Source organism: Neomonachus schauinslandi, chromosome 11 (assembly GCF_002201575.2).
Source record: "Neomonachus schauinslandi chromosome 11, ASM220157v2, whole genome shotgun sequence".
Classification (NCBI taxonomy): Eukaryota; Metazoa; Chordata; class Mammalia; order Carnivora; family Phocidae; genus Neomonachus; species Neomonachus schauinslandi.
In genome coordinates, this window is record NC_058413.1 from 10309557 (window position 1) to 10325834 (window position 16278).

Below are 16278 nucleotides of genomic sequence, written 5' to 3' on the forward strand. Positions count from 1 at the left end.
CCTGCCTCGGTCTCTGCCTCCCTGCCTCGGTCTCTGCCTCCCTGCCTGGGTCTCTCCCTCCCTGCCTGGGTCTCTCCCTCCCTGCCTGGGTCTCCCTCCCTGCCTCGGTCCATCTTTCGCAAGCACTGCTGTGAGCTATCAGCGTGCCAGAGGCTTGGCCGGGCGCTGGGAAGACAGAGGTGAACAAGACAATCTCCCTGCCTTCAAGGGGCTTGTGTCTTCTCTCCTGTCCCCTCCCCCAAGCAGCAGTCCCCAGACACCACCTGAGCAGTACCCAGCATCCTCCTGGGCCCCTGGGTAAGCAGAAGGGGGTCTGAGTCAGGGCCTGGGGTGCCAAGGGGCCTGGTAATTGCACTTGTCAGGCCCTCCGGAAACAGAGCCCCTGGACCTTGGGGCCCCAGGTAACTTCTCAGTAATGTCCCAGTTCTCTGCATGGTGACATCCTTGGTGGTTGTGGCCACTGTGAGAAGTGCCAGTTTGGATTTTTCTGGCACATCGGGTGACCGGGCTTCAGGGGCATCTGCTCTGTGGGCCTTGGGCAGAGTGTCCTGTGCTTCTCCCGCTGTTTCCGAATTACGAACCCAGAGAGGTGCGTGCTGTGTTCAACCTCACTGAGTGGCCCTGGGAATCAGGGAACGTCTCTGTGACTTCCGAAAGAAAGGCATCGGTAACGTCCAGGGGTGGGCAATGCCACAGTAAAGCCCAGGCCGAGAACTGTTGTCAGAGGGCGAGGACGTGAGCCACCTCCATCCTGGAGGCAGGGACCGAAGCTGGGCCTAGGTAATCAGCGGGCTTGCGTGGGATTGTAAGCTCTGCAACTTGGACAGCCTTATAACTAATCTTCATGGCTCTCCCGTGATGGGCGGAGCAGGTGGGGCAAAGATGCTTGTGATGTTAGAACACCAGGGATGGAAGGGGACTTGGACCTCCGGTGCTTTGACCCCAACAGCTTACAGGACCTTGGGCAATACCCTTATTATTTGTTTCTGGGCTTCATTTCATCTCTGAAATAGGGGTAATTAAGCCTTGTATTTGCTTTAGTCCCTGGAGCGATTATATAAATTAATGGGGGAGTTTGCAGAGGGCTTTGATCTCAGAAGAAAGGAGCCATGTGACTGGCAGGGACTGTTTACCCATTTCACAGGTAAGGAAAGTTGAGTCCCTAAAAGGAATGTGTGGTACATTTGGGTGTGGGATCCCGAGCACACCTCCTTCTGGAAGAAGTGGGGATGCGTGGCTCTTACATGTGCCCGCTGAGCTGGTGAGGTGGTGTGAGGAGGCCAGGGCACAGAGCAGGTGGGGAGCCTGGCAGAAGGAGCAGCAGGCCAGGGCCAGGCTCCTAGGCCAGGTGTCCCCTCTTCTGTCAGCACAGGCAAGCTATCTGCCACTCGGCCTCAGTGTCACCACCTGTGAAATGGGCGTGGTAGAAGTGGGACCAGAGAAGGTGGAGTTGGAAGTGCCGTGGCCCCCATCCCGCTGAGGCCAAGCCTGCCAGAAGATGCAGGCCGCCCTTGAGAGTTGGGTCTAAGGGGGCTGACCTGCTGTAAAACGGAGGTGTTTCAGACCTGAAGTTCTTGAGGCATTCAAAGCGTGCATGGCCTGTTGGGAAGTCTGCCACGAAAGGGGACTGACACAGGAGAGAGGGCTGCAATGTTTCTTTTCTGAATGTGGGGGTGGTCATCTTTCCCAATCAGGGAGTGGCCAAGGGAGTCCTCCCAGACCTGAGCTAGAACACTCTCCAGTCCCTTTGGTCTTCCGAGTTCAAGCAAGTGCATACCCAGCCTCCGAGGGAAGTGGGGGTGACCTTAGCACCTAGGAGCACACCTCTGGGGATGGGATTCCCCAACCAGGGACCCGAGCCGGGAGAGGAAGGTCTCAGTATGAGAGCTGTGTGCTTCATCCATTGCCCACTTCGGGGAGAATTCCCACTGTCTAAAAGACAGTGATTATTCGGATCACCAGCTGGAAGATTTGTGTCTCTGGGATTTCAAGGCCATCAAACAGAGCCAGGTGTGGGGCTCTAGACTGGAGAGGAAGACTGTCATTTGGGGTGGTGGGTGGAGGGGCTGCACACCTCAGTGCGCCCCAGAATTATCTGGGGACTACACTTATTTCTTGATTGGCCAGCGCTCTTTAACCCAGGAAAGTCCCCTCTCTGGCCAAATGTCTACGGTCACTGCCAAGCTTTGATGACAAGTTACATCCTTGGTGCCATAGCTGTCCCTGTCCTTCACAGAAGCAGTGGCAACCCCACGCCAGTTATAGTGATATCGGGCCCCTTTATGTGTGACCTGGAGAGGGGACTTGGCCGCTTTGCTTCCACAGACATCCACTGAACGCGCGTGCGCACTGCTGGATCCGGGATGGACACACACTAGGTCCACAGAGACATCAGTAAGAGCAGTAACAGCTTGTCAGCCCCCGTGAGAAAACAGTTCAGAATGCTACAGCACACTTGAATGTTTTGCAAAGATTTTGTTTTGCTGACTTTCCTCTGATGAAAATACTTCCCTTTTTGGGGGGTGGGGGAGAGAAAGTGGTTGGTGAAGGTGAGCCCGTCAAGAAGCCAGTCTTCCCGGTTGGCTGCAGGGTGGGTTCTGCGTCAGGGCCTTCCAGTCAGGCCAGCTCCCAGTGCTCCCAGTGCCTTCTGGGCCTTGAGCCCAGTGCAGACCCTCCCCCCTTGGACTTCCCCTGACTTGGCCTCTGGGCAGCGTGGGTCTCCTGGCCTGTAGAAGCCTGACAGTGTCGCAGGTAGGCTCTTTGTGTGGGTCTCCCCACGGAGCTGGCCAGAGCTTGGGCTGTCTTCTCGGGAGCTGTAGCCTCGACGTTCTGCTGGTTGGTCTTGACGCTGTGGTAGGCTGCCTAGGCTGCCTCGCCTGGCCCCCTGTCACGGGGCTGCAAATCTGGAGCTTCGGTCCTGGAGTGGGAGAACCCCGTCCCATGCCTGGTCCCACCCTGCCTACACGAGGCAAGCCACAGGCACCCGAGGGAAGTGTGTCTGGGATCCTGACAGAGGTCGCTCAGTAGAAACAACACAGGGGATCGAGCCCCGCCTTCGCATCTGCCTCCGCATGGACTGCTTGATGAACCCCTTCTTCTCTGGGGTCTTTGCTTTTCCTCTGTCAGGGGAGGCTGCACCCACCTGAGTTCCTTCAGAGTGCCGGACGAAGGGGAAAGAAAGGCCACAGATGCCACACGGGTTTGACCCTGGGTAGAAGTTAGAATGAAAACTTCATTAAAAGTCACACGAAGAGTCCTGGAGAGTTCTGGGTCTGGAGGAGGACCTGGGACTCCGGCGATTTTGAGGGGCATGCTGCAAAGCCCCCACTGGGGAGGGCCCGGGGCAAGTGACTTCCCCTCTCTGAGCCTCCTCTGCGAGGCCGGGTGCTGGCAGTACTCGCTGCATCCACTGGTCGCGAGGGTCCTCGTAATGCAAGTGGTTAACGCTCGCTGTGTTCCATGCACCGCTGTTGTAACAGATGGGGGACCTAAGGCACAAAGAAGTTATACAACAGGGCTTGTAGGTGACAGGGAGGGATTCAAACCCAGGCTATCTGGCTGCAGAGTCCATTCTAACCTCAAGGCCAGTGGTTCTCAAAGTGTGTTCGCGGGAGCCCTGGGTGGAGGGGTGGTCTTTGAGACCCTTTCAGGCTGCCTGTGAGGTCAGAATGATTTTCATAATCTAAGGTGTTACTTTCCTTTTTACTGTGTTTCTTGCATGAGTATACATTGGGGTTTTCGGAGGGTACATGGCATGCGATCACATCATCCTTCTGGTGGCTTCTGACATATGGGTGCTTGCATAGTCTTGTATTTTACAGATGTCTCCCCGTGGCATCCACGAGCATGTTTTCCATCTCGACAACCTTCTCATCTTAAGAAGGTTATATAAAAAGAATCCTATGTTATATAAGCAGAATGTTCTATAAGTGACCTTTCACTCAGAAAAATTCCCTTGAGATCCATTCAAGTCACAGACATCGATTTCTTCCTTTTTACCGGAGAGTCTCGCCTTACTATAAGCCGTAGCACAGCTTGTAAGACTCTCTGCTAACTGGAGATCATTTGGGTTGTTTCCAATTCCAGGCTGTTCCAATGAAAGCTGCTGTGAACATTCAAAGAAAATAAAGTAGAAAAATTTCTCACTTTTAATATCTCATATGGTCAATACTAATACCTAAAATCTACCACGTAAGGGTGACTTCTTCGGGTTCCTCAGTAACGTCAGGGGTGAAAGGTGTCCTGAGACCAGAAAGCACGTGATCCGCTGCTCAAGGCCGTGCTGCCTTGTGTGGGACTTACTGAACACGGACGGTGACACCCGCCTTGGGAAGGGGCTGGGGGACAGTTGCTCCGCTCAGGGCTCCCCCCGTGTGTGGGAGTGCACCTGCCCGGGTGCACTCCGCAGACACCCTGCCGACCGCGCCAGGGGATGTGTGGTCAGCCAGCTGCCCAGGCCGGAGCTTCCCTCGGCCGCGGGCTCTCTGGGCCCGGCCCCAACTGCAGGAGCCGGCGGACACCTGGTTCTGTGCTGGAGCCGGCTCGGCACTGCCAGCGCTCCGGGGATCTGGCCCACGCCGGAGGCCATGGTAATAAATAATTTCTCTGGTGTCGGAGCCCTTCGCCAGCATTTGTTCCTTAAGCTCGCACTGTGTCGGCCTCATCTTACCGAACCTTACACCTGCCCATTTTGCTGATGGAGAACCTGAGGCTCGGGGAGGTCCCGGTTGTGGGAGGTCCCTCGGCTGGGAAGTGGCAGGGCCAGGATTCAGACGAGGTTTGTTTTTAGAGCGCTGCTCCACGTGTCGTGTTTGCCCCGCTGGTCCCATTCATGGTGGACTCACTCGGTCTGCAGGGTGGGAAGCGGCGCACCCCCAGAGTTCTCCTTCCCGGGGCCTGTGTAGTCTGCCACTCCCCTGCTCCAGCTTTCAGACCAAGTTTTTGGAGCAGCAGGGTGAGATGGGGACAGAAGGGAGGTTTGGATTTTCACTCTGCCCTTTACTAACCTTTCTGATCCCCACCTGTAAAGGGACAGTTGCCTGCTTACCCCCCCCACCCCCCCGCCAGGATCAGAAGAGACCGCACGTGCAAAACTCAGCATTCCTTGCCTTAGAGGTTGGGGACCACATTCAACCCTCGGGAGAGAAGAGATGGTGGTTGACTACTCTGTTTGGCTAGCTCTTTCTCAGGAGGTGACCCTAGAATTTGTTGTCGAAACGAGTTTTGAACACAAGAAGGGGGCACCGTTAAGAGCTGTGCCGGCACGTGAGGAGTAAACCAGCACTTTGCTGGCCAATGGGAGGCTGTCACTGTTGATCAGGTTCTCCTTTCATCTGTCCGATGGCCTAGGAGAGACCATTCCCTTCCATTCCAGACGGGAAGCTAGGACCTGGAGGTCACTTCTGGCCACACAGGTGCCACATTGGTCCTCGATTCCAGAGCCCCTTCTCGGACCTTATTACACTTATTACACTTCCCAGCTGAGGGACCTCCCACAACCGGGACCTCCCTGAGCCTCAGGTTCTCCATCAGCAAAATGGGCAGGTGTAAGTTTCAGTAAGATGAGGCCGACACAGTGCGGGCTTAAGGAACAAATGCTGGTGAAGGGCCCCGACACCAGAGAAGTTACTTATTATTACGGACTCTGGCGTGGCCCACTACGGGCAGCGTGGGATCCCGCAGGCTGAGCACTGGTGCCGGGGAGGACAAGGGCCTCCCCGTCTCGGTCTCTCCGGAACCTGGAATCTTTTGAAAGCAAACATCACTTTTGTAGTGAGAAAGATCGACATCAGGGCTATAAGATGCATGTCTAGAAAAGATAACAGAGGACCTTGTCGGCAGAAAGGAAGAGTGGCCTCAGTGTGTCTGCACTTCCTTCTCTTGGTCCCCGGGGCTCCCTCCTGGGGCTTGGCTGTGACCCCTCTGTCACTCAGACAGTCGGTGTCCTTGTTGGCAGAGTGACAGAGGAGGGGGAGGCCCGCTGAAACCAGCTCTTTTGACCAGGCGGATGTTCTGTTGGGGTCGGTCAGTTTTCTTTGCCTTCTGAGTGCCTTGGGGGCCAATGTGATGATTGTTGTTGTTGTTCTTCCCCGAGGAGGCCCTGCCTGTGACTGTCTGTTTCTGTGGCCCGTGGAGAGGACTGTGGTCGCCGAGCACAGTTGAGAGAAACCCCAGGTTGTCAGGGTACTAAGCAGAACAAGCAGTGATACCCTCGAGTCTGGGATGCTGAGTCTGTACAGCCCCCGCGTGTGAAGGTTCGGGTGTGTTTCTGGTTCAGGCAGAAATAGACACCAGAGGGCCTGCTGGCATCCAGGCTCACAGGCGGCCTTGGGCCCAACTTTGTCTCTGTCCCTGGCTGCCTGGCTTCTCCTTCTGCCTTTTCCTGTGTGCTCCTTGGGCAGCTTTATCTAGCACCCCAAGGAGTCGTGGTGTTGCCTCTGGCTGCCGAGGGCTTTCACCTATCCTGCTGCTCCTGGTTTGGTGGAAGGAGTGGGGCTCCCTGGTCTCCCTGGGGACAGGGGATGGCAGGGTGGCCGGGATCTGCTTGCTGGGACCCTTGTCCCACCCTGAGGCTTCCTGCCCAGTGGAAGCATAGTGGGAAACCTCAGTGTGTCTTTCCCTCTGTTCTGTGTTCACAGGGAAGATGGAGACTCTGAAAGACAAGACGTTGGAGGAGCTGGAGGAGATGCAGAATGACCCGGAGGCCATTAACCGGCTGGCCCAGGAGGCCCCCGAGGTAGAGCAAGGCTGTCATGGGACCTGAGGAAGGGCAGCAGATGGGACCTTGGCCCTGCTTCGGGACACTGGCTTGGTGGGAGTTGGGGCCATGTTCTTCTCCCTTTTCTGTGACCTTCCCTCTGGTTTGGACCAAGCCAGGGGAATCCCTGAGATCTGGGTCTAGCTCCTGGGCTCTCTGGGAGTTCTGGGGGACAGTGCTGGGGCATCTGGGGCCCCCCTGTGAGTCGGCACATATTGTTCCAGCCTGACCCTGAAGGTGGTTTCTGCAAGTACTCATACCATTTTGCGGCTGTCTTTCCCCAAGGGCCTCGTGTGGCCCTGCATCTAGGGAAGGAGCCATTCTTGGCCTGGGGTATGGGCCCATCTCCTGTTTGATCCCGTTTCCTGTAATAACTGGCACGTAACCAGTCTCAGCTCATCACAGTCCCTGTGGGAATAAAATAACCCTTCCGAATGTATAGAACTTTCTGCTTATATTTATAAGGCCTTCCCGTCTCCTCGACCCCGTGACCCCCGCGAGGTCAGGCGACTGGATGGGGCCAAGAGCTGGGTATACCCACAGTCCCGCCTCGAGTAGCTGCAGCCTGTCCCCTGCTCTGGGAGCTACCCCTGCCGCCCCTCATGCTGGGGACGGACACAAGTACAAGCAGTGCCCATCTCATTGGATTAGCGTTCGGAATAGATTTTTATTTTCACTGATGAACAGGTATGGTGTGTCTCTGCTGGGGATTCACAGTCTGTTCTCAACACAAGGGAAGTCACCCTGCCTTCTGTACGGTGTGCCCAGTGCGGCCGTGTTCCCTTGCCCCTTCCTAGCTTGTGCTCTGGCTGCCCCCACCTCCCCCCACCTGCCCTGCTACCCAAATGAGCAATCTTTGCTGGGGGGTAGGGGGGATAGAGTAGGGGGCAGGGTGTGAGGACGGGTAGGGGGGCTCCGTGTGGCACATTCTGCTGCCTTGAGCCTCGCTCGGCGAGGACTGGAAGCAAAGCCTGTGTTGGTTAAGCCCAAGCCCGCCTCAGTGGTCAGTCAGGCTGTGACGTGGCCAGGATCTGGCCCAGCCAGCACCATGCCGGCCTCCTTCATCCTCCGTTTGTCTGTCACGAATTAAGCATAAGTGTTTCTTGACTCTGCCGTGAGCACAGCGTTCTAGGAATTCCAAGGCCAGCTCTAAAGTGTGGGAAACTTGGCAGAAGCGAGCCTTCATAAGTATAATTAATTGATTTCCAAGCTGAGCAGGCTGATAGACTTGATGCCGAAGCGCAGAATTGCAGAAAATGTAAGTGCAGACAACCTCTGGGGCTGAAGGCGACTCGAATTTTGTGGACTACAGCCAGTCAGACCAGTTGATTTGAGTTCTTGGAGGGGAAAAACACTTCTGGGATCAAGGGGAAGCGAAGTAGGGCAAGCTACTTAGATTTGCAAAACCCCTTGGACGAGGTTTCCACCATGGTCTATCAAACATAATTTTACACATCCTAGTCGCGTGGCTGTGCAGAGAGACGTGAGCTGGTTCGGTGTGGAATGTGGACGTTGCTTGGTGAGAAGAAAGCTAGCTAGTAGGGGGGCTCTCTCCACAGAGGGCAGTGACTGGTGGGGTGCACGCAGGCCTGGTGAGCACCTCTGGGCGGGGTGCTAGAACTGTCTTATTGACCTCTTCAGAATGACTGGTGGAAGGCTTCATAGTGAACCTCCATGGAGAAAGATTTGGGGGAGGCTGTGGGAGAACAGGCCAGAATGTGTAGGACAAGGTGCAGGGCTGAATGACACAGCTTACATTTATTGGCTGAGACCCAGGGAAAAGGCCGTGGACACCTAGGGGGGCCGGTGGGGCAGCTGAGCAGAGGGCTTCAGGCCTCCCACTCTGCAGCTCGCCGAGTGGCTCCGAAGTGCTCATGGCAGCAAACCGGTCAGCCCAGATGTGGGGGCAGCTTGCTGTTGTGGGGAGACCGGAGAGACCCCAGGCAGGCCCCAGGATCCCTGGGCCCCAGCGGCTGCATTGTGGAGGGGAGGCGGGTCTGCACCCCCTCTGTCCCATCTGGAGCGTGAAGAGCGGGCTCCAGGCCCGCCCCAGAGCTTGGAGCTCAAGACCCTGTGGCCGGGGAGCAGCAGGAGGACAGGCTTCCGGGACACCCCTGGCCTGTGGGGGATGAGCCGGTCCGTTCATCACGTGCCGACCGTGGCGGCCCCCGCGTGGCAGCTACTCATGCGCAGCGGTGCCCTGAGCCCTCTACTGGGTGCTGAGCGCTCTCTTCTCGTGCCACGCGGGGCTCTCGGTGGACCGTCGCTGTCTCGGGGGTGGTGGGTCCGACTCTCCGCCCTCCTCCCGGTAAAGAGGACTCCGACGCAGGGATGGAGCTTCAGGCCGTAGCAGGTCTGGGAAGGGCTCCTAGGGCTGTCGCCTCCCTTCCTAATGGTCACAAGGGACCTGGCTGAGGGGAAGGCGCTGCTTTGCTTGGGGAAGTGCTTTCAGTGGGGGCACAGCCAGGGGCCAAGGTTGGCATGAGGGCCTCAGGTCGTCCGTGTCGGTGGGCACCTTCTGCTGGCTGAGAGGCCCCTCCAGTTCTTGGGGACGCTGCCGTTAGCTCATCTGCACAGCTTCTCTGCAGGACCTACCTGTGGCCCAGGAAGCAAGGACAAGTCTCCCTTGAATCAGTGTCCTGGTCTGGCCCTGCCTTTCTCACCCCTTAGAGTAACCGTTCTGGGGCCTCATGCATGTCCGGCCTGTGGTGTGACTCACCTCAGAGTAGGCCTCCTGCCTCAGAATCTTGGGGATAAGTAGTTTGGGATTTTGGTCCCTTCCCTCCTAGAAAGCCTCTGCCTCGTGCATATTAATTGGTCCACCTGCTTGCTGGAGCGCTGCAGGGCCATGGCGGCCTGGCTCCTGCTCGTCACGTGGCCTTGGGCAAGCTGCAGACCTTCAGTGCATTTCCCGCCTGTGTCCACCGCATGGGGTGTTGGGTTAGCGATTCAGTGAGGCGCCCAGGTCAGAGTGCTTGGCTCAGGTCCATCGGACCCCAGCTGGGGGTATTACCCCCTTCTCCCACCGGGAGCGACGAGTCCCAGAAGCCCCAGGTGCAGCCTGCCACGAGGTGAGTGGTGGTGATGGTGAGGATGGTTCTTACGGTCAACGTCCTGTTCTTTTAGGTCCAGGACCTGCAGCTGGAACGGGAGATGGCACTGGCCACCAACCGGAGCCTGGCGGAGCGGAACCTGGAGTTCCAAGGCCCCCTGGAGATCAGCCGTTCAAACCTCTCAGACAAGTACCAGGAGCTCCGGAAGCTCATGGAGCGGTGCCAGGAGCAGAAGGCGAAGCTTGGTAGGGACGGCCTGGAGCAAGCTCTGGGTGCTCGTCTGTCAACTTGGAGGCCCCGTTCAACCTCCGGGAATAGTGCGGAAGGATACGTTCCCTCCCCCTTCCCCAGGATAGGAAAGACCCCCTGCCGGCCCCCTGCGCTGAGTGCTTACGTATGTTTTTCCCAACAGCCTAGAAGGGGAGGTACGGTTGTTCTTGTTCCATAGATGAGAAAAATGAGGCTCAGAGAGAGTCAGGAACGTGGCCAGGCTTCTCTGGCTAGATTTGGGACTTGAGTCCAGAGAGCCTGCCTCCCCGCTGTTGCTGGGCAACACCGCGCTTTGTGGCGCTGGGCTGGGCTCTCTGTGTCCCGGGACCTGCCATCAGTGAAGGGGGCTGTCGGTCTCAGCCGTGGAGAAGCTTGGTGCTCAGACAGTGCAGTAACCTCCCCCGCCCCCCCGCCCCCATGAGGCAGCACAGGGCTGGGGCTGGTTGGTGGGCTCTGGTGCTCGAGTCCTTTCTGCTGGCATTGAGACGGCTGGCTAGCCAAGGTCTGGGCCGGGCCTGGTAGAGCCCTCTCTGCTCAGGAAGGTGACCTCAGGGAACTGGGCTCCACCCCAGACCCCCTGACCAGGGCTGGGCCTCTGAGCACACAGAGGACGCTGTGAGGGTCTTTGCCGAAAGCTCAGCCTCCAACACTGAATGGAAAGGCACTTGCAGAATGTCGATCTTTCTGCCCTCCCTTCCAGAGAAATTTTCTTCAGCACTGCAGCCAGAGACCTTGTTAGACCTTCTGCAGATCGAAGGCATGAAGATTGAAGAAGAGTCTGAGGTAGGATGGCTGTTGTCACACCCTCTTCCGTGTCAGGCCCTGGAGCGGGAACCCTTTGGAATGAGCACTGGGTGTCTGCAAAGTTGGGACGAGGGGCATTAGTAGACGGCAAAGGTGGATGACACGGTTAGTCCCAGTGGAGGCCCTGTTGGCCCCCGGCCCCACCCCGGCTGTCTGGCCTCTCTGTTCTGCTTCCCTCTGGCCATCTCTTCAGTCTGTGGGCAGACGGGCTCCCTCCGGTTCTCCGTGCCCTGGGTGGAAGAAGCTGCCAGGTCCTCCCAGCCCGGGGCCCGCCTGCACTGGCAACTGAGTAGCTAGTGTTCATCCATTTATTCATCACGGCCATGCAGGAGCCGCCGCGAGCCTGGCACGATGCCAGGGGCGGGGTACAGCAGTGGCCACCACAGCCCCTGCCCTCCAGGAGCTGCCATTCTGGTGAGGGAGACAGAACACCCCAGCGAGTGCAGGTAGAAGAGGTCAGCGGTGATAAGTGCCATAAGGAGAAAGTCCCAAGTGGGGGCCAGAGAAGACAGGGAGCGCCTGCAGCGGGCTGTCCGGGAGGGCTGCAGCTGGCCTTTGATCCTGGGGACCATGGGCAGCCTTGATCCCAGGCAGGCCCCTGTTGTCACCAGACCTTATGTCTTCTAGGCCATGGCCGAGAAGTTCCTGGAGGGCGAGGTGCCCTTGGAAACATTTCTGGAGAACTTTTCCTCCATGAGGATGCTGTCCCATCTGCGAAGGGTGCGCGTGGAGAAGCTCCAGGATGTGATGAGGAAGCCCAGAGTTTCCCAGGAGCCGGCCGGTGACGCCCCTCCTCCACGCCCGCCGCCCCCGCCTCGGCCGGCCACGCAGGCGACACCCCCTGTGGCCGAAGAGCCGCCCCCGCCCCCATCAGTAGTGCCTCCTTACCCTTTGCCCTACAGCCCGTCTCCTGGCATACCCACTGGCCCCACCGCCCAGGGCGCACTCCAGCCGGCCCCCTTCCCCGTGGTGTCCCAGCCCTCCTTTCCCTACAGGGGGCCCTTGGGCCCCCTGTACCCGTCAGCCCACCCGGGACCCCGGGGTGCTGTGGGCTACTCCTGGTCCCCACAGAGGAGCACACCCTCCCGGCCAGGCTATCCCGTGGCCCCCACTACTGCCTCTGGCCCCGGGTACCCCTTGGCAGGGAGCCGGGCCCCCAGTCCTGGTTATCCTCAACAGGCCCCCTACCTCTCGCCAGGACGAAGACCTCCCTACCCAACGCAGCCCCCGCTCCCGAGCTTCCCAGGTCAGCCCCAGCCCTCAGGCCCCCCTCAGCCGCCCTACCCCCCTGGGCCTGCCCCTCCCTATGGGTTTCCACCACCTCAGGGTCCTGCCTGGCCTGGGTATTAGACACCGTCCTGGCCCTCGGCCCTTCTCTACTCCCACCTGTGCCACAGCCCTTGGCCCGCCCACCACTGAGATTCGAGGTTACATTGGAAGTGGACTTGGGTCAGCACACGGGGGCCCTGGGGGGGGCCTGGTTGGGAGCGTGCAGGCCTGGAGAGCACCAGGCAGTGTGACTGGCTTGGCCGCGTGGCCGGTCACAGCACTTGCTGGCTTCCTGGGGGGAAGGGAGCGCCTCCTTTCGGTGACTGGCTTCAGCTTTCCTGGTGCTAGCCAGGCGGGGAGTTTGGTCCCTCTTCGTGGGTGTCCATGTGAGTGAGCAGGCGCGCGTTTGTGGACATCTGCTTGGGCCTGCGCTCCCGGACACTGGAACCAAATGCAATGATCTCAGTGACGAGGGGGCCGGTCTCCAGCCCCTGCTCACCCCCCTCCCTCCCTCCTGGGATTTGGCGCATTCAACCTGGTGCCCGTGGCCAGGGATGCAGCTCTGTGTCTGTCCGGTCCTTTCAAGGATGGCCTGCCCCGCGCACCATGGCTGGAGTTGGATCAGGGGGAGGGTGCAGTTAGGAAGAACTCTTGCTGATTTTTAAGTCCCACAAAAAGCCATAATTGAACTCTGATAGGCCGGTGTCAGAGAAGCGTGTTCTGTGAGCTGGTTTGAACGGCGGCAGCCCGAGCAGCGAGAAAGCTGGGGATTGTGAAGGTGGACCCCAGACCTTGCTCACACTGGTTGGAGAATCCGGGAGTCGCCTTGGCTGGAGGAGAGGGAGCAGCTCTGGCCCAGGAGATAGCGCTCAACACCGGACTCATTTAGGAGTGGGGGGCCGGGTCACCTCCCCCAGCCGCCCTCTCTTCTCTGGGGCTCTCCATTTCTGGTTGACTTCTGGGGTTCCCCACCCCCCCATCCATCCACTCCTCTAGTGCCTTGAATCTCATCCACAGCAGCCCGCCCCCCCCACTTCATCTCTGTCCTCTGGCTCTCTGGTGTTACGACCCCTGCCCCAGCACCCCTCCTCAGACAGAGGACGCCCAAACAGTGACTTCCCACCTGGTGCTTCACAGACACCATCGCTCTGTCAGACGGAGTCCATTTCTGTGCTTCTCTCTCATCTTCAGAATGTACAGGGCAGGGATGTGACTCCGTGCCCCACACAGCCCCCGGCACACTGGGGGTTTTACGCGTGTTCAGTAATAACAAAGGCAGTAGACCAAAGGGGTGTGATGAACGAAGCATTAACTTGATTGTTCTGGATATGAACCAGGTCTCAAGGGCAGACTCTGGAGCTCCTATCAGCTAGGAAGTCATATGTGCCTTGATATGTCCACTACTTGAGTACCCAGCATCTGGTGGGCCCGGGGTGCTGGGGGCCCACGAGGAAACTCGACCTTCTGGTGCCTGCCCCCCTCCCTGGCCTGCGCGCCATCAGTGGGTATTCGCGAGGAGATGCTCCATTTGCGTGTCGGTTGCTTGCCAATTGTGCTTGCTTCTCCTAAGTTATTTATGAAGAGAAATCACTAATGGACTCTACTGGTTCGAGAGCTTCTGAACTGGGTGAACGATCGCTGGTATGTTTGTATAATTAATTGCCATAATAAACTTTGAGGAGTTACACATCGTGTGGTCGCTCCGGTGGGTGTGCGAAGTGAAGGTGTGGCTGCTGGGGCTGGGGGTTGGGGGCCCGGGTCGGGGCGAGGTGGGGGGGTGGAAGTCAGGATCATGCTCTGCTGAAGGGCCTCTTTGGTCATGTCCACAAAGCCTCATCTATCTGGATATTCTCTCTCGAGCGGCTGCCCTCCCCTGCTCCTTTGCCCCGGGTCTGGTGGGGTAGGGCTCACTGCGTGTCCCCACCCCACCCCCCACGCCACCCCATTTCCCTAAATTACGGCACCCGCCTGACCTTCGGGGGCATGTGAGCATGCCAAAGCCTCTCTCCATCAAGCCCCTTCAGAGAAAGTGGTGCTTCCTCTCGTCAGCCCCTCGTGCCCCCTGCCGCCACTCCAGGACCCGGGGCAAAGCCAGTGACTAGACCGTGTTGCCGGAGTGCGATTTGTCGGCTTCTTCCTACAGAGCCAAGTTGGCTTCTGACTCTCCCGTGGCCTTTTCCTTTCTTCTACACTTTGGTTTTCCATCTTCGGCCTTTCCACGCCAGGACCGGCATATTTGCCACAGGTCGCCACCAGGGGGCGTACGGGGCTCAGCCTAGTGAGGGCGGCGCCACATTCCTGCCCCCGGCCCTCAGCCCGTCCAGTTTCTGAATGGATAGAGAGGGGCCGTGACGCTGGCTGTGAGCTAGGTGGTCTTCGGCCACTGCCCAGCCTGCTCCTTCTCCAGCCCACCCTGAGCTCAGCTGGTTCTATCATGAGGTTTGGGAGGGTGTCTTCTGCTTTCGGCAGTAAGGGCAGCTTTGGGGGCTTCTGATGGACCCTCCAGTCAGCGCTTCTGCTTTTCCTTCCCGGCCAAGTGACCGGGACAGGCTGCCTGTGGACAACGTGCAGAGATGCTGTGGATTGTCAGTACTGGATATGCAACAGGGCCACCCCACATGCATGCATCGTCTCGTTGGGTCCTTTCGACAGCCCTTTGACCCCCAATTTTAAGCAAGGGAGGAGACTGCAGGGTGGGTGGGTCAGGGACCCGGTGGCCTAGCCTGGAGGGGCGGGGGCCCGGCTGGCACCTGGCTGGCTGACCTGCTCCGCCACCAGGCCATGCCTTTGTGGTGTCAGAAGAGGCCACCGCCCTGCAGAAAGTTTGCAGAATTGAAGCCCACGTTAAGAATCCCTGGGCTTTAGTCAAACTTTTACTGCCTTTTGCCCCCTCCTGAACTCTGGTGGCGCCTTGCATGTGTCCAGGGTTCAGGACACACGACACCAGGGAGAGTCAGAAGCCAACTTGGCTCTGTAGGAAGAAGCCGACAAATCGCACTCCGGCAACACGGTCTAGTCACTGGCTTTGCCCCGGGTCCTGGAGTGGCAGCAGGGGGCACGAGGGGCTGACGAGAGGAAGCACCACTTTCTCCGAAGGGGCTTGATGGAGAGAGGCTTTGGCACGCTCACATGCCCCCGAAGGTTAGGCGGGTGCCGTAATTTAGGGAAATGGGGTGGCGTGGGGGGTGGGGTGGGGACACGCAGTGAGCCCTATCCTCTCTGGCTCGGGGGCCGCTGGCCCCTACTCTGCTCTGGCAGCTTGCTGTAAGGCAAGAGGGTGGACCCGAGGCGGCCCAGGCCGCGGCACGGCCTCTGGGCTCCTCTTCTGTGAGGGAGGTGGCCCGTGAGGGGCTCGCGGCGGGGAGCAGCTCCCAGCCCGGGCCTGTGGCCTGAGTCTTCCTGCTAAGGCCGGAGCCTGACAAAAGGCACCTCCAAGGCCGAGACCGCACCTCTGCAACTGCTTACCAAACACATCTTTGGGGGGCGCCCCACCCAGGCCCGCCACCACTTGGAAAACCGTTTTCTAAAGAGACCTAACACCTCAATGCAGCTCCTTTTTTGCGGGGGGGGGTGGGGGGGTGGGTGGGTGGTGGCTTAAGTAGGCCATGGTTGTGCTGAGGCCGTGCACGGTGGCCCAGCTGGAGAGTGGAGAGCTTTTACCAAGAAAGGTGCTGGTCGGCGACGTTTGGTGCCTCACAGCCTCTGCCCTGTAGGGGTGGAGGGTGCGCCTCCCCAAGATGCGCCGCTTGGCTCAGCGACTGTTTTGAGCTGAAGGCCATCAGGACTCTGAGTGCTCACGAGACACTGCTGCCCCTCCTTCAACTGCATAGACGAATCTAAATTGGAGGTCTTTCCAGAATAAGAGTTATTGCCAGAGATAAATGTTATTTGAGTGGCCCATCTGTACAGCAGGGCAAACATCTAATCACCAAACATCTGCTCGTCTTACTGCCCTGTGAAGAGCATTCCTTCCCTTTGAAGTCCCAGAGCCCTACGCCTTCTCCTTTGTTCAAAACAACACACAGACCTCATTTGGCCTGGCTTTGCAATTTCCACGTCTGTGTGGATTCCCCGTACACACTCCTATTAACTTTGATTTTCTCCTGTTACTCCGTCTCACGTCAG

At 58.4% G+C, this 16278-nt stretch overlaps 1 protein-coding gene across 4 annotated transcripts in view; it reads left to right on the forward strand.

Annotated features, from left to right (window-relative positions):
• The window catches only part of VPS37C (VPS37C subunit of ESCRT-I), a 27854-nt gene extending 14020 nt beyond the window's left edge, over positions 1 to 13834 (forward strand). For 2 of the 4 annotated variants that reach the window (XM_021684895.2, XM_021684897.2), the window contains 4 exons: positions 6639 to 6736; positions 9884 to 10055; positions 10781 to 10863; positions 11512 to 13834. In XM_021684895.2, coding sequence (XP_021540570.1) covers positions 6644 to 6736; positions 9884 to 10055; positions 10781 to 10863; positions 11512 to 12234 — 1071 coding nt within the window. In that variant the 5' untranslated portion in view covers positions 6639 to 6643 and the 3' untranslated portion in view covers positions 12235 to 13834. Of the gene's footprint in view, positions 1 to 6170; positions 6261 to 6638; positions 6737 to 9883; positions 10056 to 10780; positions 10864 to 11511 lie in introns of those variants that run through there. The other 2 variants (XM_021684898.2, XM_021684896.2) reach the window with 2 other exon arrangements.
• The last annotated feature ends 2444 nt before the right edge of the window (positions 13835 to 16278 follow it).